The sequence below is a fragment of the Cibotium barometz genome, chromosome 62, assembly GCF_041138505.1.
Source record: "Cibotium barometz isolate CiBa-2024 chromosome 62, ASM4113850v1, whole genome shotgun sequence".
In the NCBI taxonomy this organism is placed as follows: domain Eukaryota; kingdom Viridiplantae; phylum Streptophyta; class Polypodiopsida; order Cyatheales; family Cibotiaceae; genus Cibotium; species Cibotium barometz.
In genome coordinates, this window is record NC_141107.1 from 15,236,720 (window position 1) to 15,258,708 (window position 21,989).

A 21,989-nucleotide genomic window follows, 5' to 3' on the forward strand; every position below is an offset into this window, starting at 1 on the left:
CCCCCATCCTCTAGCACCGATCGATAGAGCTTGGCCAATGTGTGGCCAATCATGATGCTCCTGTAGTTATTGGGGTCAAGTGGTCTCCGGCTTTGAGTATGGGGGTGATGGTGTTAGTGGGGTCAAGTGGATCTCCAGACCAAGGTGGGAATCCTTCAAACATGGCTCTATTGAACATGTAGGCCAGTAAGGGCACAAGTGTGTCATTGGCAGTTACTCCCTCATGGTCCGGGTCTTGTCCATTCCTAGTGTGAAGAAAGTGGGGGTGGATTGCCTGGTATCATAATCACCAACCCAAGGTGATGGTGTTAGTGGGGTCAAGTGGATCTCCAGACCAAGGTGGGAATCCTTCAAACATGGCTCTATTGAACATGTAGGCCAGTAAGGGCACAAGTGTGTCATTGGCAGTTACTCCCTCATGGTCCGGGTCTTGTCCATTCCTAGTGTGAAGAAAGTGGGGGTGGATTGCCTGGTATCATAATCACCAACCCAATCTGAATCATCGTATGCAAAAAGCTGTAAGTTGTCCCGCCTGGGATAGAGCAAACCAAGATCCAGGGTACCCTAAAGATAACGGAAAATGAGTTTGACTACTTGCCAATGCTTTGTGCTTGGGCTGTGCATCCAGTTTTCTTCACATACAATGTACTTTCAGCTGGACTATCACATAATCCTCGCTAGTTAGATGAGCATGTATTTTTTCATACCAAGCTCTTGGAGCTTGCTTTAACCCATACAATGCTTTGTGTAACCTACATACTTTATGTTCCTCGCCAAGAACTATAAAACCAATGGGCTGATCTACATATACTTCCTCCTACAAATCCCCATTTAAGAATGCAGTTTTGATGTCCAAGTGATGTACTTTCCATCCTTTATGTGCAGCCAATGCAATCACTGATTCGATTGTAGTCACCCTGGAAGTAGGAGTAATAGTCTCCTCATAATCTATTCCCTTTTTCTGAGAATAGCCTTTAGCCACAAGTCTTGCTTTGTACCTATCAACGGTATCATCTGACTTGCTTTTGACTTTGTACACCCACTTTGTTCCAATGACATTCTTGCCTTTCAACAAGTCCACAAGATCCCAAGTATTGTTCTTGATGATAGAAGAGATTTCATCCTTGCACCCAGTGGTCATTCTCCAGTGCTTCTTCATAAGAAGAAGGCTCTTTTGAATCAAAGAGACCACCCATGGGTAATGCAGACTCCCCATGATGCATATTCAATGCATGGCTGGAACTAGCCCTTGTTCTACCTGTTAGTGGAGCTGTAAGTTTGCTATCTCGCAAAGTTTTCAGCAACCATCTTGGCACCAACTTGGCTGTGTCCATGGCTCTTTGCTCTTCCCTTACAAGATCTTCAACCTCTTCCATAGAAAGGAGCTGAATTGCTATTTTCCTGTGTAGGGGCTGGCTGATCTGAATCTCCCCTAATTGTAATGGGTAATAGCCCATCAAACATGTCATGTATGCCTGTATGATGACTTTTATACAAGCTGTACATGGGCTGAACTGAATTTTCAGTGAATACCAAATCTCTACTGACAAAAATCCAGCGTGTTGCTGGATTATAACGACAATATCCTTTGCTCTCATTGTTGTAGCCTACAAAAATGTATTTTATTGCTTTATCATCTAGCTTTGTTCGTAGTTGTTTTAGCACATGTGCATATGCCAAACACCCAAATGTAAGCATATAATCCACTTTTGGCTTTCAGCTATACGAAGCCTCAAATGGTGTTATGGTCTTCAAAGCTTTCGTTGGACACCTGTTCAACACATGAGTTGCACACATTATAGCTTCCATCCAAAAGTTGTGAGCCAACTTATGTGCTTTCACCATGCATCTTGCCATCTGCAAATTCAACCTTTAAACCTTGGTCGTTTATGCCTGAGACGGTGGGCAGATTTTTCTTTTATCCGTGGAACATACAACACTTCTGTCATACATATATTTGCATCATTGGCTGCAACAAGTATGACATTGCCAATTCCCGTTACTGGATAAGTGGTATGATCTGCACATGATACAGTGCGGCCATTAGAAGCATAAACCAACTCTTGAAATACATCTTTGCATGAAGTGATGTGGCTTGAAGCACCACTATCAAAATACCATGATACATGTTGTCTGTCGGATGCAATGCAAGACATATCATTCCCTGAAGCTAGGCTTGTTTGCATCCCCTTTGTCAAACTTTTCACCACCGGAAGAGGGCTTTCCATTACCAGCCTTACTAGACAGGTATTACCCATGCTTAAAGCTCTTTGCTTTACCCTTATCCTTGGCTGTAAATGCTTTGTCTCGACCATGGTTGCTAGATAGGTTTACTCTTGTGTTGGTCTTTCTGCAAGAATAAACCTACCAGCTCTTCAAAAGTGATGGGATTAGCACCTCCTCTCATAGAGAGGTTGAGAGAGGTGTGAAAGCCCAAATAGGGGGGTGGTAAAGAATTAAGAGTGTTGGTGACCATGTGTCTGTCTGGGATAACCTCATCAATGTCGAGCAATTGTTCCTGCAAATCTCTCACTCTGGTGAGGTGATCTGACATGGAGTCACCCTCATTCATAGAAAGAAGATCCAATTGCCTCTTCAAGTAGGCAACTCTTGCCTTGTTGCATACCTAATACATTGCTTCCAAAGTGTCCCATGCAAGTTTAGATGTCTTGTAGGACCGAATGTGTAGAATAATAGAGCTTTTCACTGAAAGGGCTACCAAGGACATGGCATGTGCATCCCTGGAGTCCCATCTCTAGTGCTTTTGTGTGGGAGCAGGTTCACCCACGTTCTGACAACGAGACTGTGGTGGGCTAATGAAGAGTGTGACCTTCCTTGGCCAAAAGTTGTCGCACATTCGCTTCCAAAAATCTCCTAGGAATGGTGGGGGGCACCAAGCCATTGGTGATATCCTGCATGTCACATCTCTCCAAATACCATACATCCTTTAAAGAGGAAAAATTTGGTACATCATACTTCCCTGGGAGTGGGGGGAACTTCAGGCCCAAATGGCAGCACTTGAGCCCAAAAGATGGGGAAATCAGCAAACATCTAGTACTTGCAGCTGATGTGGAGCAGGTAAAGGCTGTAAATGACAAGCTGTGGAAAGAGCTACACCACCAAATCTGACTGGATAGAAGTGGTCAAAAAACAGAGGCTGCCACATGCTATCATGAGAGGAGGAGAGACGCAAGAAGGCAAGGGCCCTACATGTGTGTGTCAGAGGGTTACCAACAGGGGCATCTCCCAAGGCCGATGCACTTACCCCATGCCAGCACTCGGGATTGATGGGACCCCCTCTGTAGATGCGTGGAGAACCAGGAAAGACATGCTCATGAGAGGCCTCTTCTCATCCACTTCCCTGACACCACCAGTCCACGGGCCTTCTTGGATGGACGGGCTGCCCTCAAGGGCGCACAGATATTCATTGTGGATGATTTGACTCCCACACAGGTAGCACACCGTCAAGAGGCCATGGTGACTGCACAGGAGGCCTGCAAGGCGGGCAAGTCGGCTGTCTACAAAGGTGGACGCATCATCATCACCAAGCCTCGCCCCAAATAGGGGCATGGGGTTTATGAGACCACAAAGTTGACGCTAGCCGAATGCGACTGCAACGGCACACTGTGACCTAGGAGGGATGACCAAGACCCTCACAGGTAGGGACATCATCTTCTACACAGACACCAGAGCCCCCAGAGGGGACTACCATACATAGAGTGGGAGTCAAGGGTGAGACCCCACGTCAGGAAGGGTACAAGGCTCAGGAGGCGTTGCGATCCTCTATAGATCACACCTCAGGCATATTCTTAGCATCGTCCGGAAGGGCGAGAAGCCACGGTACCTATGGGTGCGGCTACATGTGACTAAAGAGAGCTATCCATATTGCAGCATGCTATTTTCCACCGAGCCACTCCCGTTATGCTAAGCAGCATGGCCAGTCACCTTTCCTACCACTCTACAATGATATCATGGAGTTCTCTTGCCTAGGTGAAGTCCTCCTACTGCAAGACTTCAAAGCCAGGACTGGGAGCTGCCAAGTTCCTTTAATTGATTTGGATGACCCCATCAGACTGCACGAGCTAGACATCAGTGTCACAGGCCTCATGAGATCATCATACAACAGGAAGGTGACAGCATCTGGGAGATACCTCTTGGAGCTCGGAGCTGCGCACGGTTTCATTATCTATAACGGGATGCCGCACTGGCCCTCCTCAGGCGCCTTGACCTTTCCACATCGAGGAGGCTCCAGCACCGTGGATTATCTAGTGGGATCTCCGGCTTTGGCATGCCACATCCCTGACTTCTCCACCCCACCACCCCCTGTCGACACCGTCCAAACCTATCTCCACTTCACCTTCATGTGCACGCTACCCACCCTCCCACCACCACCCCCCACCCCCCAGTACACCCAGGTCCATTTTGATCAAGAGCTTGATGGTGTTTACTTAGACCACATTTATCGCCACCTCCAGGATGTGGACCCTCTTGTCCCCCTACCCACCCTCACATCCCAGCTCACCACCATCCTTCACACATCTGCCACCTCCTTGATATGCACACCCCACTCCACTCCCAAAATGGTTCGTATGACGACAAATGCTGGGCAACTTGCTCCCGTCTCAAGCATGAGGTATTTATTGCAAAAATCTCCAGGCGCTTAGCGCAACGTATTTCCCAGCATAGTACCAAACGCAAGAAACAAGAGTTCTACACCCGGAAAGAGAATGAATTATATCGACTCTTCCTAGGGCCTAACTGCAAGGACGCTTGGAGACAACTCCATGAGCACCACCCCCCACCCCCATCCCATGCCTAGACACTTGGTACTCATATGCACACTCACGCAATGGATTTCCCGATGTATTACCAAATGCAAGAAACGAGAGTTCTGCAGTCGGAAAGAGGATGAGTTATATCGAATCTTCCTAGGGCGTAACTACAAGGACGCGCTTGGAGACAACTCCGTGAGCAACACCCCCCATGCCAAGACACTTGGTACTCATATGCACTCTCTCTCTACCACGTCCATGACCGGTCATCTCTACTACCCCCACCCCACCCCCGCCCCATATCTTGGCTGAGCAAAAAGTAAACCACTTGTTGCTACATCTACTTGTTGCGAGGCCGAGTACAGGGCAGTCTTCACAACTATAATAGATTGTGTATGGTTGAGGAGATTATTGGCTAATCTTTGTGAGTGTCAGCAGACACCCACCACCATTCTCACTGATAGCCAGAGTGCTATGGCCGTGGCATGGAATCCCGTATTTCATGCACGTACCAAGCACATTGAGATTCATTATCACTATGTCAGAGAGAGGTTACATGGAGGGAGATCAATTTATCTTACTACTCTACACAAGATAATGTTGCAGATCTGTTCACATAGGCTTTAACCTCGAGAGAAGTTTGAAGCTTTTAGCAAAGCTTTGGTCTTACTCTCATAGAGAGAGTGATCCGCTACCTTGTACAAGTTCACACTTACACGACGGGGGCATATGCTCACTTACAGAAGTGCTACGTGTGAACAGGGCTTAACTGAAGGCACTTTTTCCCATGTGGTTTTTCCCCTTGGATATCAAGTGTGAAAGGACACTATCCATATAACGTCTGTACTTGGATATTATATGGATGTGACTCACATGCAAGGGTTGAATTGCATTTGTGATCAACCACACACTTTGTGTCTTGCTCTCTCTCTCTCTCTCTCTCTCTCATAGGCCGAGTTCGGTCTTTTGGAAGACGTTAATAAATTCTTTCTTTCTTTCTTTCTTTCTTTCTTTCTCTCTCTCTCTTTGTGTGAGCTTCCTGTTTCTGTAGCTAACCCTAATCTGCAAGAAACCCTAGTGTTTATTAGTGTGTGAGTCCCAACATCCCCAGCACAAAATCACAAGCACAAACTGTGGTGCAAGTGGTGAATTTTAATAGTACGGATACGAGGATTATCTGATATTTTGTGAATAGAGACGAACTTGCTCTTGTTCTTCTTGATCGGACAAGCCTTGGGCGTTTGGTTGTACTCAAAGCAGGCCCGTGTCTTCCTTGCTTTCCTCCTTTTGGGTTGCCTTGCGTTTTTGTCGAGCCTTTGTACTTTGCTAAGGTTGATCGGTTTTGACTGTTGCCTTGCGTTTTTTGTCGAGCCACCGCGGGATTGTTTTTTATTGCCAAATCCCTATCTTTAAGAACATCTGGACTTGATGAATTCTTCGATCATCGACCGCACCAATCGAGTCGAAGTAAGTCGTTCACTGGTCCAACTAGTTCTTGACTATAGATTCCTCGCACTTCTTTTTCTTGCCAGAAAAAGGCGTGGCCTAAAACTGTAATTGGCTTTGAGGGCCAACGAGCCAACTGAAAGCTTATAACATTGTTTCAAGTGCGGCGTGACATGATTAGTCACGGTAGTGATGGTAGTTTGCAAAGTATTAAGACTTTTCTCCATCCAAACATGGTGCCCAATTGTGAAAGGAATATGCGTGGGATCATTATGTTGAGAAATAACTTGTGGGCTTCCTGTAGTGGTAGTGGCTGTTTGGCCTCCATGGTAAGGAGGTGAAAGGCTCAAAAGAGGATGTAAGGGTAGATGAGAGTTGTGCAGTGAGGTAGAGATCGGGGCATAGCGATGGTGCACGTCAATCATTCAAGCCTTGTGAGTATGAGCAAATAGGATGGGCTAGGCTGAATTTATAGTGTATGGAGCAGTTATAAAAAGCTTGCTTTAATTTTGCGCTTTTGTATAAAAGTTAAGGCTTAAAATAAAAGCCCCCCACTTTTAGCACAAGAAAAAGTCCACCTGCTTTTTATTATTATAAAAAACCTGTCTCCACATCACTAAACATGCCCTCCCCTGCTTTCCCTGGGCGCCCAGCTTCCTTGCTTTTTCCTATGCGCTAAGTATGCGAGTTTCCCTGTTTTTTATATGCGCCAGATTTTCTGCCTGATGTAGCCACCTCCTCCTTAGTCAGCCGCCCTGTACCATGCTCAGATTCCTGCTGTCCCGTCAATGCACAGGTTTCTATCCCGCCTGTGTGATCAGCATGGTGGCCTGGTTGTTGCCTAGTCCTACTGGCGCTTGCTATTACAGACCCCACTTTTAGCACAAGAAAGAGCTTACATGCTTTTTATTATTATAAAAAAACCGTCTCCACATCACTAAACATGCCCACCCTTGCTTTCTCCTAAGCATGCAGCTTCCTTGCTTTTTCCTATGTGCTAAGTATGCGAGTTTCCCTGTTTTTTATATGCGCCAGATTTGCTGCCTGTTGCAGCTGCCTCCTACCTAGTCAGCTGCCCTGTACCATGCTGGCATGCCTGTTGTCCTGTCAATGCACATGTTTCTATCCCGCCTGTGTGATCAGCATGGTAGCCTTGCTCCTGCCTAGTCCTACTGGCGCTTGCTATTACTGAATCCCCCCCGCAGCCCCCCCCCCCCCCCCCCCCGGCGCAGTTGTATGAGGTAGTTCCCTCCGAGAGCAGCCAAACATGGAGGGAGACTTTCTCGAAGTCATTTGAGGGTTCTGACATTTACGTGTAGCCTATGGCTGTTTGATTGTAACTATAGAAGGATATTTTCTCCAAGCCAAAAACGAAAAAAGATTGTTTCATTTTGGGATCAAGGGAGTGTGGCTTAGGATTGCTCCCTTTTTTAAAAGGATCATGGGAAAGCCATAGAATGAAAACAATAAAAGAAACTGTAGGAAATGAATCTCGTCTGAAAGACAGCAACTTCTTGTTATAAAGGAAAAGTTCGATGGTCTTTGCATTATGTGAAACTAATTGTGTGCAATGAATGGGACACCATAAACCGTCTGATTGCCTAGTTACTTAGTAGTAGTGAGGGCTTTTGAGGTCCGTTGGTGGAATGATATAATTGTGGATACTGTGTTTTAATTTATTGTAAAAGAAATTTTTTTTTTTCCTGACTGGCAGTTTTCTTTGAGAGTTTATAATGGCTCCATTGTAAATTGACCACTTAATGACTTGCAATTTATTTCTGCAATACAGCTACATGGTTTATGGCTGAATTATCGAAGCACCTCCATGCAAGAAATGTATGTGCTTTTAACACTTCCAAGGCTGTGTGTTCTGGATCTTCGTGCTGGCACAAAGCCCGAAATGCGCCTTATGCTGGGGTCAATGGCAGACACAGAAACTAGCATTGTATCAAGTAGGGAGGGACAATCTGTTGATGAACCAGCTTCTTCAAAAGGTCCCCGCCCACCGATGCTGGTGATGGATGCAAAAATGAAACAAGAGTCACAGGCCTTTATCATAAGAATTCAACATCCACGACTTTTGGTGGTCATAGATTTTCTTCTTGCTGTGGGGGAGTTCTTTGTGCCTTCCTTAGCAACAATAACTGGCAAGGAGGAAAGTATGGATGTTTGCAATGACCCAATAATAGTTCAGGAGCACATAAGGCTTGCAAACACCTACCATAAACAAGAAGAAGCAGTGGTGACCATATCACCTAGTCGAAAGCTCATTGCTGATTACCCTGATTTTGTTGAGTTTACCTATGATGGATGCGGGAATACTCTTTGCTTAGATGTATTTGATACTAATGTGTCTCGCCAAGCAGTGGTTGAACCAGTGATTCTTATTGGGGCTGGGAAGAAGCTTATTTTTAAAAATGTCAAAATCAAGGTAATATACCCATTTCCAAAGTTTGACAGCATTTGATTTCTTTGTTTGACAATCAAATCTCTTTTTGTCTTTTGCAATGCGTCGAATGTTTAATGGTTTGGTGATTTTGTTACTTTTTGAATCTCTATTGCTTGGATAGGTAGGGGGTTTTATTTGACTACTGCTTTGAACTTCAGTATACTGTGGGCAAGTCTATTGAAAGAGTGATCTTTCAAAAATAATTGGTATTGTACTGTGGACAAGTCTATTGAAAGAGTGATCTTTAAAAAATAATTAGTATTGTACTGTGGACAAGTCTATTGAAAGAGTGATCTTTAAAAAATAATTAGTATTGTACTGTCTGTTTCATGTGTGCAAAGAAATTGTCTAGGTTTAAGGATATATGGATAAATACATATGTTTTATGGAGTAGCTCAAAAGGAACCTGACTGTTACTACTTGCTGTGTAAAGAGAAAAAGATGCATAGGCCTGTTGTCCTTCCTTGCTTCTCTTCCTCTTCTTGCCAAGTTTCGTGACAGGATAGTTCATATGCCTGCTTTAGGCTAATCCGGCACTTGTCAGACATGGTTGAAGTCGATCAAAACGAGTGTCATAAGGTGCACAGCTTGTCTATGCACCTTTCAGTCATATTAATATTTTATACTTTCAATCATCAGGTGGCATTGCTGCTCAATTAGTAATAATACTTTTGATCATCAGATGGCATCGCAGCTCAGTTAGTGATAATTCATATTGGATAGTTTTGATCATCAGGTGCCATTTGCTGCTGACTTAATGACGAAGAGCTTTCTTTAGTGCTGGAAATTCTGCATTTGGGAATGGTGGAAATACATAAAGTTCTGATTTTATCCACCCCATTGCAGGCATAAAATAGGCAGCCTTTAGGGATGTAAACTTTGAATGCTTTTATACCTATGGCGCACAGCCACACCCTTGATGCAGGCCGGCAATAAATGGGCATTTGTTTTCTTTCTAACAAACTGGGCAAATACAGAACTGTGCAAGGATTTCCTCATCGTGTGCATCCTACCCTGCAGCGACTCCCGTGGTGGTCCATGGCCCCGTGCCATGAGGTGAATTATCTTAACAGCACCTGCCGTCTGTAGGCTTAGCATCTCCCTTGAAGATAAGTTTGCGGCCAGCCTTTTTCAGGCCTAGGAGGCATTATGCCCGGCCCTCTTCTAGTCACCTCCCACCATTGACACGGAGTGTCATCCTCAGCCCCTGATGAACCTATTTTTGGATGTCAGCTATTCTAGTCTCCTCGGTCTCGGTGGACCTCGGAGACTCAAGTGTGTGAGAGGTGGGAGATCGTCAGCAACATTTTTGCCAAGCATATCTGGCGGTGGGCTAGATGTAGGTGACCACTCTGCCCACAATGTTATGTACCTGGTGCTAATCTTTAAGATTGGTGGTCTACTCCAATAGGGTTAGGGGAGCCCTGGGATTAGAGGAAGAAGGCTGATACAGGTGGCTAAGGCTCATGGTTAATGATACCAAGTATACTAGCTGTTTATGACCGGACATTTATTTATAGCAATAGTAGCCACTATATAAGTGAGTCTTGGGTTATTATTGTTCAGAAAGAGTTATTCACTCGATGGACAAACATTACTATTGGGAACATGATTGAATTCGATGGGTCACAGACGGTCATGCCGAAGGCCTCAGTAAGCAAGTGTTGGTGGTATACTAGTGCTGACTGGCATGGTTTGTGGGATTGGAGCCTTGGCCTCTGGCTCGGGGGTGGTTTGAAGCATAGGACCTTCGGTTGGGAGGTGAGCTAGCCTGCACCCCTCTTAGGGAGTTGGTACTAATCACTCATGTTTTGCGTTTAGGAGACCCGTGGGGTTGTAACACTTGGTATATCAGAGTGGCCTAAACGCGGAAGGTATCACGATGCAAAGGAGAAGGTCTCTGTAAGCTTTTCTGTTTTTTTTCCCCGGACTAGCCTTAAGCCCAAGATCCTCCCATAATTACTGATTTTTCACTGCCCGTGGGCGCTTAATTATCCGCCCATAGGCGATGCTGCCGAGGAAGCACCAAGGGGGGTTTTGAACCCAGGATGTAAGCTTTTCCGTTTTACTTTCATGGATTCGCAAGATCCAGGTATCTTGTGCTAAGGTTGATTGGTATTACTCTACACCATTCCTAAGTTTTCATCTCAGGAAAAAAGTTTATGCTTTTCCGGGTTCTGCTGACATGTTAGGTTACATGGATTCTGAGAGAGAGGGAATATGCGAGATTCATGCGTATAAGGGATGTGCAGAAATCTGAGCACTCTTATTTATCCTGGTTGACTCTCTGAAGGCTGTGCGTTTTAGGTTTTTGTACCCCAGACATGTAAAGCAACATGTGGGCAAGGGTACACTTGGATGTGCAGCCCTGGGCGGTACTCAGCCTCTGCACACCAGACAGCAGGGCTATAGGCACATACAAGGGCATGGGACTAGTTGTGCAGCCACATGGTGGACCTGTAGGCGTAGCATGACAGCTGACTGATGCTGGATTAGTTGGGTGCAATGGGACAGCCATGTTATTAACGCAGCACACAGGGCTGGTCAGTGCAGATTGGGTCAGTGCAGTCAGTGCAGAGAGATGGAGACAGCTGGGCGTTCGTGCACCAGACTCTGCCAGAAGCCTCGAGGCGCTGACAGAAGCAGGCTGCCAAGCAGCCAGAAAAGCCTTTTTTTTTGTGTTTTTTTTGGGGGGGCGGGTCTGAAAAATAGTTTAAAACAAAAAGCATCTTGTTGTTTGAGGAGGACCTGCTTAACAAGCTTAGTTGGCCACTTTTGGGAGTTTAAAGGAGCGCCCAGTTTGTAAGGGAAAAAAGCATTATAGGTTTAAAAAAAACAAAGCAGCTTTTTAATAGAGCACTTAGTCCCTCTCAAACCATCACACTGTGAGATGCTTACCAGTGATCGGCGTGGGACAAAACTGTGGTGAGCAGAATTCGCACTTCACTTTTTGTACACGGAACGCTAGGTAAGTGGTTTATGCAATGATCTCAAATTTTTACAAGTTTTTTCTATGTTTTTTCCCCTTTTCCTTTCCTGAACATCCATAATCAGCAGATTTGTAGTAGCGAAAGAAACCCTTTTTCCCTATTGATGGTTAGGATGACCAAGGAGTAGCATGACCATTAGATGGTCTTTTGAGAGTGAAATAGGCACTTGTGGCTTGATAGCTATGGTCACAAGAGGACCACTTGTTTACTGTGGCACCTTCTTTCACCTCTCAGATATATGTGAGTAAGGAGGAGACATGGGGAAAAGTAGACATTGGCAGACATTATGTTTTTATAGCATAGGCCAATGGGGAAACTTGGTTTGATTCTATAGGATATTTTGTGCTTTCCTGCTCCACCAAACCCTTACCTCATTGTGTAAGGGGCCTCCATTAGAGAGAACTGTGGCCTTCACACCCATGAGGAGCAGACGTGTAGAAGGAGCGTTGCTTGAATATGTTGTCAGAAGCAGATTTCTTGATAGCTTCTTGATTTGTATGCGCTCGTAATGCCTTTGCTAAACAACTTGCACAATTCTCCTTGATTACCCGCACTCGTGGTAGAATCGATCTAAAGGAGTAGATTCGGACCATTGCAGGGTTGATTTGAGGGAGGAGACCCAAGAGTGGTTGATCTTAGATGGAGATACACCTTTTGGAGACGTATACCTTGGTGTTCCATTTGGTCCGCGGCGATAGTGTTGACAGTTTATTGTATTGGATATTTGAGTGGGTACAGTTGCAGAGGGGTGTTTTACTTCTAGTTAAAATTTGTGATCTGTCGAGAAGAATTTATAGTTCCCATTGAGACCATTGACTCGGGAGACCAAAGAGCCTTCTTTGGCTGGTCTTGCCAAGGTAACCATGAGTTTGTGCAGATGAAGTCTCGGATGCGGATAAACTTTGATGTTTATTCCATCACCCGTGTGTTGTAAAAGTGGGAACTCACGTCTTTTGTGGAGATCCTAGTTATTGCACGCTACCTGGCATGATTCAAGAGAGGATAAGAAGGATCGATAACATGACTTTGATAGTTATATGTATTCTATGCACTTATCGAATTTTATTTTGCCGGTAGAGTTGTCATGATCGATAATCCCTTTGTGCATAGGACACCGATCGGGAAGCCTCAACGAAGGAATTTGGTTAGGCATTTGCTTCGATTGCAATCTGTGTGTGTTGCAGCCGAGTGCTAGTGCCAGCTTTGTGACTACTTGTAGTTTGCTGAATTGACAAGAGACGCACAATGAGCCGGAACGGCCGGCCCCTGCCTCAAATAAAGTATATTGATCTTGGGAGAATTAAGTACATAGTGTCATGGGCAGTTTTAACCGGATTTCCATACCAACCATATGAATACAGTATTGCAAACAATGTGGTTGTCGGTGTAGACTTGCAACTCACACTACCCTCTCAAGTGCCCATGTTTCCTACCATTTGCTCTCTAATGTTCCACCAACACATGGAAGGAACAATTTGCAAGAGAGCACGTAGGACAAGAGAACACTACACAAGGTATGAGAACACTACACAGGGTATGTGAACATGGAGTCCTTCTCCTCCCTTCTGCTACTTGCTTCCATATCTAAGTATCAAAGCTTACCAATTGCAAGTAGAGTTGATGAGAGCAGAAGGCTTCGCGATGGAACATTTGGAGTGTTGAAATCTTCAATTTGTTGCGATCCTTCGCGACAAAAGTCTTCAAGAGGATGAAGAGAACCCTGGGAAAGCTTTCCCTATGGTTCTACTTGAGAAAGGAAGGCTGAAATTAGGGTTTTTCAAGAAAAAGACCAAAAACTACAGCAAATATAAGAGCTGTTTCACTGAATTTCCGTCATTGGGAGTGTGCAGGACAGTAAATATCATCAAGAAACACTCTTGGAAGGTTGAAAAATACACTAGCAAGCTTGGATATGGAGTTGGGAAGGAGAAAAAGTGTTGAAAAGACAACCAAAAAGGCCTCATGAAGGAGGCGCCTACTTCTAGAGAGAGGAAAGAGAGAGATGGTGAGATGTCTAGTCTAGGTGTCAGGTAGAGAAAGAAAGAAAGAGATATTAAGCGTCTACTAAAGACCCAATGGTCCTGTGAGACCAAAGCGATACAATAACGTCCATGGCATATCTCATCATGGAATGGAAAATAAAACATAAATATAGCTATCTCATTGGGGTGATACAAGCTGGGATGCACACTTGGCTGGTTGCTCCGTTTGTACAAAGGGGATAAGGTTTGGGCGGTGGGCATTGGGTTTGTTCACCTGGGGACATTAGTGTGTGCGAACATATGGCTGGTCATAATTTATAAGTGAGTTTTGGTCATCCAGAACTTATTGAAGTGTGTACACACTCACTTATAAATTAATGCTAATTCCTAAGGATAGGTTTATGACCAATACTTATCACTTGTCACATGCCACATAACCATGTCAGCACAAAGTTTCACATGCACGGTTCATGGGTGGGCGTTCCCTTACCCGGAACTACACATTGGTCAGTCAAGCATGAAAACAACATGCAATTTAAATTGCAGGCAAGCACATGAAGATGATATGCAATGCAGCATTGGTATGGACAATCCCCCTTCACGAGACTATACCAAAATAGATGTGCTCCAGGCAAGTACACGAGGTACTAGATCCAACGGAACACCAATTCCTCCAAGCATTTCCGGGCATGTACACACAGGCACAAGTCCCAGCAGAAAGCCAAGTCCACAGTATCAGATGAATGTCATTGATTGACCAAAAGGCATAACAAGATACTCATAAAGGCCAAATGCTGTCTGAAAAGCAGTTTTATGTACATCCTCAGGCACCACTCACACTTGATGATACCCACTCTTGAGATCAATTTGGCTAAAGCATGGCGATCCATCCAACTTGTCAAGGATGTCGTCTATGCATGGAATCAGAAACTGATTCTTGATGGTAAGCTTATTTAAAGCTCTATAATCCACACACATAGGAAAAGATGCATCCTTCTTTTGAACCAAGAGGATGGGTGAACAATATGGGAAAGACCTTGGCTAAACCAAACCCTTCTTAATAGTTCAGTTACTTGGTTCATGATCTCCTCTTTTTGGGATGCACTTACACAATAGGCTGGCCTACTAGGTGTTGAGCTTCTCGGCACAAGATCAATACGATGATCTGCCGCATGGGTGACAACTCATTAGGTGGTCGTAGGGGTGACAACTCATTTGGTAACTCATCAGCAAACAAGAATTTCAGGCTATCATTACTAAGAGAGTTTACATGCACATTATTTTCTTCAACATGATCACGTATAAAAATCGAGTACACAAAAACTCTGTTTTTCATTACTTTCCTAATTTGTATATGAGATATAAGGGGAATGGTATCACCCTCTTGACGAGCATCAATCACATGCTTTCGGCCTTTATGCGTGAAGGTGATCCTGTTGGTGTTGTTAGCCTTGCATGGATCAATGGGTGTGTGCCAAGGCCTTCCAAGCAATACATCACAGCTATTCAAAGGCGCTAGAAGAAAGTGCTCAGTCTTGGATGGGTATGCGCAACTTGCCAATAATAGGCATAACCCACACTTCTCTACTAACAAAGACAGCCCTTGCATCAATGTGAGGATCCATGTCCTCCACTTCAATACCCAAAGTAGGTGCCATCTGTGTAGATATGAAGTTCTCAGTTGCACAATCATCAAACATGAACAAAGCATGCTGATCCTTAAGCTGTCCCCAAGGTTTACATAAAACCCTATCTTTGCTATCATGGGAAGTGTTGCCCTGCACATTTGGAACCATATGCACATTGGACTTTGATGCATTCGCATTATCACGCTTTTTCTTGTTTGGGCATGCATTTGCAATATACTCAGTGCTACCACAACTAAAGTGTTTTCCCTTGCTCATATATTGCTTTTTTTGCTCTGGAGTGAGGCCATAGTTTCTCACTTGGAAGGGACGCTTCTTGGTTGATCTATTTTCAGCCTTTGGACCATTTTTATCTTGGTTTTGGTCCTTTTTAGGTGGCTGTCCATTATTTTGTAGGTTTTTGACAGTCCTCTCTTTGCCTTGAAATGAGGGTTTAGCCTTATTGGATGGACACAACTTGAGTTCCAATAGCTCAGTGGCAGTGGCGGCTGCGATTAGTTGGTGTAAGATGTGACCAGGATACATTTGTAGTTGCGCTTTATACATGTATTGCAATCCAGATTGAAACCTTCTCTTCCTTTCTTTGTTTCTTGTAGGGTTAAAGATCCTTCAATTAGTTAAAGGAAAAAAAAAAGCCACAAAGGGCTAAGTACAACCACGACGGGCTAGATACAAGCTTGCCTCATATAAGGGCGAGAAACAATTGATCATAAGGGGAAGAGATGCTTCTCGTGCGGTTGGCCACTCTGTGAGGAGAAGGCTATCTCATACAGGGGGAGGAACAACCACACAGGTGGTTTGTAATGCCAAATGGGGTAACCGCCTTTATCTGTGAGGAAAGGTCCAGGCCTCCAAAGTCTCAAGAAGGCTTCCCGCTGCTTCCGCATGCAGTTAGGACCTCCTTGTAAGAAAAGTTGGATGGATCACCATGCTTTAGCCAAATTGATCTCAAGAGTGGGTATCATCTAGTGTGTGTGGTGCGTGAGGATGTACATAAAACTGCTTTCCGGACAGCACTTGGGCTTTATGAGTATCTTGTTATGCCTTTTGGTCTTACGAATGCCCCGGCTACGTTCAATAGAATGATCGATCGCATACATAGTTGCAATGAAACGCATTTCGTTCAATCTGAATGAAACGAAACGTTTCGTAAACGTTTCATGAAACGCGTTTCATTTGTTTCCACCTGGGAGCTGTACAATATAAGCATTTTTTATCCAAATTCTTTAGTTTTAGCTTGAAAACATGTTTTAATGTGTAAATGATGCATGTTTAATATTGTTTTGCAGAGAAGGCAACATATTTTTTTACATATTATAAACTTATATATAAAATTTGAGGCCTGTAACCTCCCTGTTTTGTATGAAACGTTTTTGAAATGTTTATGAAACGCATTTCATGAAACGCCTGGCAACTATGCTTGTAACGTCCCCCACTGGCTGCATATATTGTGAATAATATCAAGCCATATGCTCCTGATGGTCTCAGTCGGCGGAGTGTGGGTACCCTAGATAGCCTCACAGCATCTAACATGGCAAATGTCCTGGATGTAATGCTACTGCAAATCTCCCATCTTTTTCATAAGCCTGGCCGCCAGTCACTTGTAGGAGGGGCTGTGGTGGCTGGTATTGTTGCAATACGATGGTGAGAGACCTAAAGGGCTAGCCCTCCCCCATCCTCCTCATAAGCCCCGATTGCTCCAACGTCTATCGCCCAAGCGACAATGCCCCAAGTGATGATCCGGGTCGATGTCCTATCCATAGAGAATATGGTACCAAATCTGCCAATGTCGCTGAGACTCTTGATGGTGGTTCCACCGCGGACAAGCTGCAGACTGACCTTCAATTGCCAGCCAAGTACCGACTACCAAACTCCTGTGCACCATCAACCAAAGAAAGAGTGTGATCTTTGTAGGCGCTGAAAGCTGTCCCAAAGAGTCTTCCAAAAATCTGAAACAAAGCGTTGTGATAGACCTTGTGGTTGCCAATGTGCCAATGTGCTGCTACTATTGGTGTGCCATCTATCTTAGGCATCTGGATCCTGCGGCCTAGCCGTGCTGTGTATGCAAAGAAGGGGGCGTCCAAAGTCTCCTTCCGATCCACACGATCATGCCAAGTCCACTCTCCCGGGTCCCACTGCAGCCGCGTGAGAGGTCGGCACTTCCAAATCCATGGGGTACCTCTGCGGCCACGGGCCCCCAAGGCTCGGAGTGCGGGCTAAAATCCGGGCCAATAAGAAATCCTTCCAGGGCTCGCCACTCGGAAGGAGTCCTCTAGCAATTAGCTTACCTAGCAGGGCACGGCTCTGAATAGCAGGAGTGATGAGGCCAAGGCCCCCTCTGCTACGTGGCTGAATGATCACTCGCCATGCCACCTTGGCCGTGGTTGGCCTCCCATCACTTTTATGGCCCATGAGAAGTTCCAGATTAATCGCTGTACCTGGCCAATGCATATGCCCGAGAAAGGCCCAGCACGAAGTGATGTACCACATGGTGGCTAGAAGTACCTGGCTCACCACCACCATTCTGCTTGCTAGGGAGAGTGTTGCCGAGCTCCAAAATCATAGCTTCTTCCGAATACTTAGATGAAGTGCAGCGAGCTGCTGGTCGGGAGAGATATCAATGTCAACCTGGCAACTAAGATATCGAGCTGGAGTGCCCCTCGGGATCCACAAAAAATTCTCAACTGGTCGCCAAGTCAGGGCGGGTGCTGAGCCTACCCAAAAAACCACACAACTTGTGCCAATTGATCTATGCTCCTGATGCGTGGCACAAAACCTCGATCACCTACGCAAATCTCTGTAGATTCCCCACATCTCCTGCAAGGAAAGCTGCTGTGTCGTCTGCAAACATTGAGTCCGTCAGCGGGAGAGCGCCTTTTTCATGTCACAATTTGCTTCCCTAGACTCCGCCGCGAGTACCTTCTGCTCCTTTCTAGGATAGGGGCATTGGTGGGCTCGGTGCTTGAGACTGGCCCCACAACAGCTTCAGTGGTGGCTAGAGCAGCTGGCCTGCCTTCAGTCAGGGTTTTGGTTCCTGACATCTCCTCCCTTCCGAAGGTCATTCAGCTACCTAGGATAGGGGGGGGATGGATTGATCACAGAGTGGAGTTCTCGGGGCTCCCGAACCAGTGCTTTATATGCAGGCAGGTCGGTCACCTGGCCAAGGCCTGCTGCCCTCGCAGGAGACCCCGACCTTCACCACAGCAGCAGGCCCACGATGGCCTGCCACACAGATGCGGCTCGGCAGGCAGCCTCCGGGACACCTGCTCAGCCCACGGAGACCTCAGATTGGCAACCTGGAGAGGGGCGCCGTAAAGGGAGGCAGCCACAGCAGCAGGCCCAGAGGCCGATGCAGCAGCAGTCACAGTCTCAGCATCACTGGGTTCCAGTGAGGAACAGCTTTGCTCCCCTCCAGGAGGAGACCCCAGCGCAGCCTGAGGATCTGGAGATGCCAGCACCCCCTCCTTCGCCCCCACCCCCCCCTCCCCCCTCCCGCCTCGCTTCCGCCTTCGCCTCCTCCCGTTCCCACTCCAGTTTTGTCAGCGGCTCCTTCTCCACCCCCTTCTCCCCCCTCCCCCCTCCCCCTCCGCTTGCCTCAGCTCCCTGGGAGGCCTTGGCAGTACCTTGGCGCTCACCTGCTGTACGGCGGGCACTGAGCATCGACCTTGCTCGAGCTCCGCAGAGGAGACCTACCATGCCGATTCGGGCTTCACGGATATCTTCTATCCGCAGTCGGCTGAGTAGGCTCGACGCTCGACAGCGCTCGGAGGCTTTTGACTACTCCTTCACACGGCTTTTTGGAGCGGAGGACCCCCATGAGCCAGCACCCATCAGAGTGCATGTGGTGATACCTCCGGCCCGAGGGGAGGAGGCAGTTGATTCAGCGGTGGCCTTCTCCTTCCCTCTTTGCGGCACTAGTGACCGGGAGTGGACTCTGGATCTCGCTCTTAGCATTCTGAAGAATCAGGCAGTTGAGTTTTCTCACCATGTGAGCGATCTGGAGGTGACAGACGTGATAGGCCAACTTTGGGACCTGGCTCACTTCTTTGATTCCGGGAGTGCGGATGCCTCTGGGGTTCGCCACTTAGTGGTCCGCATAGTGGCAGAAATAGCACGCGACCCTGGGACACAGCCATTGGCGCCTGATCTGAGATTCTTGCAGCACACCAGGTGGGCAGATTCGTAGCCGCTCGGATGGGGACTATTCTCCATCCAAGCCGCTTGCGAGGGCCCGCCGTATGACTGAGAGAGCCTCCACCTCAGCAGGTCATCCATGAGCATCATCTCATGGAATGTACAGGGCCTTGGCGGCGCACACTATGTACGCTATCGTGGATGCTTGAGGCAGGAGCTTGAGAGATGCCTGGTTGGGGGCAGTATTGATATTCTGATGATGCAGGAGCACCATTTGAGTGAGAGCAGGATTCGGAGATATGGTTCCGTGATGCCTGGGAGATGGGACACATTTTGGTCTGCAGGGTTTGACCCCTTGGGTGGGCAGGGAGGAGTATGTATGGTCATTGCAGATGCATGGCGGTAGGCCATTGTGGATCGCGGGGTCATTGCGCCGGGTAGAGCACAGTATGTTATTCTGAGGATGCATGATGAGCTCTTTGGCGTGCTCAATGTCTATGCGCCTAAACATGCTAGTGCCAGAGCAGAGTTCTGGACCCTGTTACAGATGCATTGCCCGAGGCCGCACATTGGTGTGTCGGAGGAGACTTCAACATGCTTGAGGACCCGGCAGATAGGGTGGGAGGCAGTCATGTTACCGTGCACGGCACGGAGCTCGCAGCTTGGGAGCGATTTTGCATGACACTGCGGATTCATGATGCATGGCAGCATGAGGCTTTCTCTCGCTCTCAGGTCAGTCTTAGTTTTTCTCGGTCGGATCGCCGGCAGGGAGGGACTAATCTATCACGGATTGATCGCTTCTATGTGGGCGACAGGTTCGGGGAGCGTGGGGGCTCCGTTGGCATTCTCGCTGGCACTTCTTTTTCTGACCATGCGCCAGTTATTTTGACACTTGAGGAGGGGACTAGGGAGACCAGCTTGCAGTCGAGGATCCCAGAGAGGATACTCACAGATTCCAGTCTTTCTGAGGACATTGAGAGGATATGGCATGACAGCCAGAGCTCTTAACTGGATGCAGCAGGCCAGTGTGCCCAGGGACTCATTGAGCTCAGCTCTTTTTTGCACGCTGTAGCCTTGACACGGCTGGGGGAGAGACGAGAGCGGGAGCGCTGCTTGAGGCGTAGCCTTGCTTCGCTCCAGCATCTTCAGGAGCAGCAGCCTACATGTGAGTGGGTGGCGTCCCAGCTGAGCCAGGCACGCCAGGAGGTTAGAGAGGCAGAGGAGCAGAGACATGAGTTCTACTATCATCGCCAGGCCTCACAGTGGACGCAGCTTGGTGATAGAGTGACGGGGGAGTTTTTTGAGATTACCGGACCCCGCCATGCTTGAGCAGGTGTACGCCAGCTCAGGAGACAGGACGGCTCGTTAGCCACTGAGCCATTGCCACTGAGTTCTAAAGAGACCTGCTCTCAGCGGAGCCAGCCACACGGAGGCACGTGATGCTTGCAGACAGACTGTGTGGGCCCATGTATAGAGGAGGGTCACAGATCGTATGCGCACAGTTCTGGGTGAGCCTCTTTCAGAGGATGAGCTGGTTGAGGCTTTGAGGGTCCTTCCGTGCCATGGTTGCCCTTTGGAGGACGGTTTGATACCAGCCTTTTTTATGCGTTATTGGGACATTTTGGGGCCAGGCCTCCGTAGGGGCTTTCAGTATGTTTTGGATACTGGGGTGATGCCACAGAGCTTTTCAGAGGGCTTGATCTTTCTCATCCCCAAGGGGGAGGGAGTGTCTGATGATATTCGGCAGTGGAGACCTATTACGATCCTGAATACTGTCTACAAGGTCCTGGCCAAGGCCTTGAGTTTGAGGATCCAGCCCTTCCTTGGGGAGTTGATTCATGCTACCCAGACAGGATTCGTCAAGGAGCGCAGTATCCTTGACAACATTTTCACCTTCTGGGAGGCGACGGCCCGAGCTAGATTTCTCGGCGAGGACCTGGTCGTTATGCTTCTCGACTTTGAGAAGGCATACGATAGAGTCGATTGGGGTTTCCTAGAGGGCACTATGCTTCATCTGGGTTTTGAGCCAGTCTGGATTCGAGGGGTGGCGGCTCTATATTCCACAGCTCGTAGCGAGGTGTTGATGGCAGGAGAACGGGGGCCGAGTTTTGAGTTGACCAGATCAGTCCGTCAGGGATGCCCTCTCGCCCCGTTTCTTTTTCTCTTCTTTGCTGAGGCCATGAGTATGTATTTGACAGCAGAGGAGGTTGGTTTGATAGGACTCCAGCTCCCAGTCCGGGGAGAGGACGTGCTCGATTCTGAGTTTGCTGATGACACGGGATTATTTTTGCATGGCCAGGAGGCCAATCTTCAGAGGGCAGAGCAGTCGCTTCAGGTTTTTGGGACAGCTTCGGGAGCATTGATCAGTAGCGCTCCCACTCCGGCATGGAGCCCAGACCCGGGTTTTAGATGGATTCCTCCTGGCACAGCAGTGCGGTATTTGGGATGCCAGATTGGACTTGATTTGTCACCTGAGCAGCAGATCGCCCCGCTTCTTCTGAGTATTCGAAAGAAGCTTTTGTGTTGGAGTATAGCTCGGCTATCCTTGGCTGGGAGGGTGGTGGTGACAA

At 47.1% G+C, this 21,989-nt stretch overlaps 1 protein-coding gene across 1 annotated transcript in view; it reads left to right on the forward strand.

Moving 5' to 3' along the window:
* The window catches only part of LOC147604175 (calcium-dependent lipid-binding family protein), a 228,966-nt gene that overhangs the window by 133,549 nt on the left and 73,428 nt on the right, over nucleotides 1–21,989 (forward strand). The window contains exon 35 of the mRNA XM_086795561.1: nucleotides 8,008–8,649. Within this exon, the coding sequence (XP_086651687.1) occupies nucleotides 8,008–8,649 (642 nt within the window). The remainder of the gene's footprint in view (nucleotides 1–8,007; nucleotides 8,650–21,989) is intronic.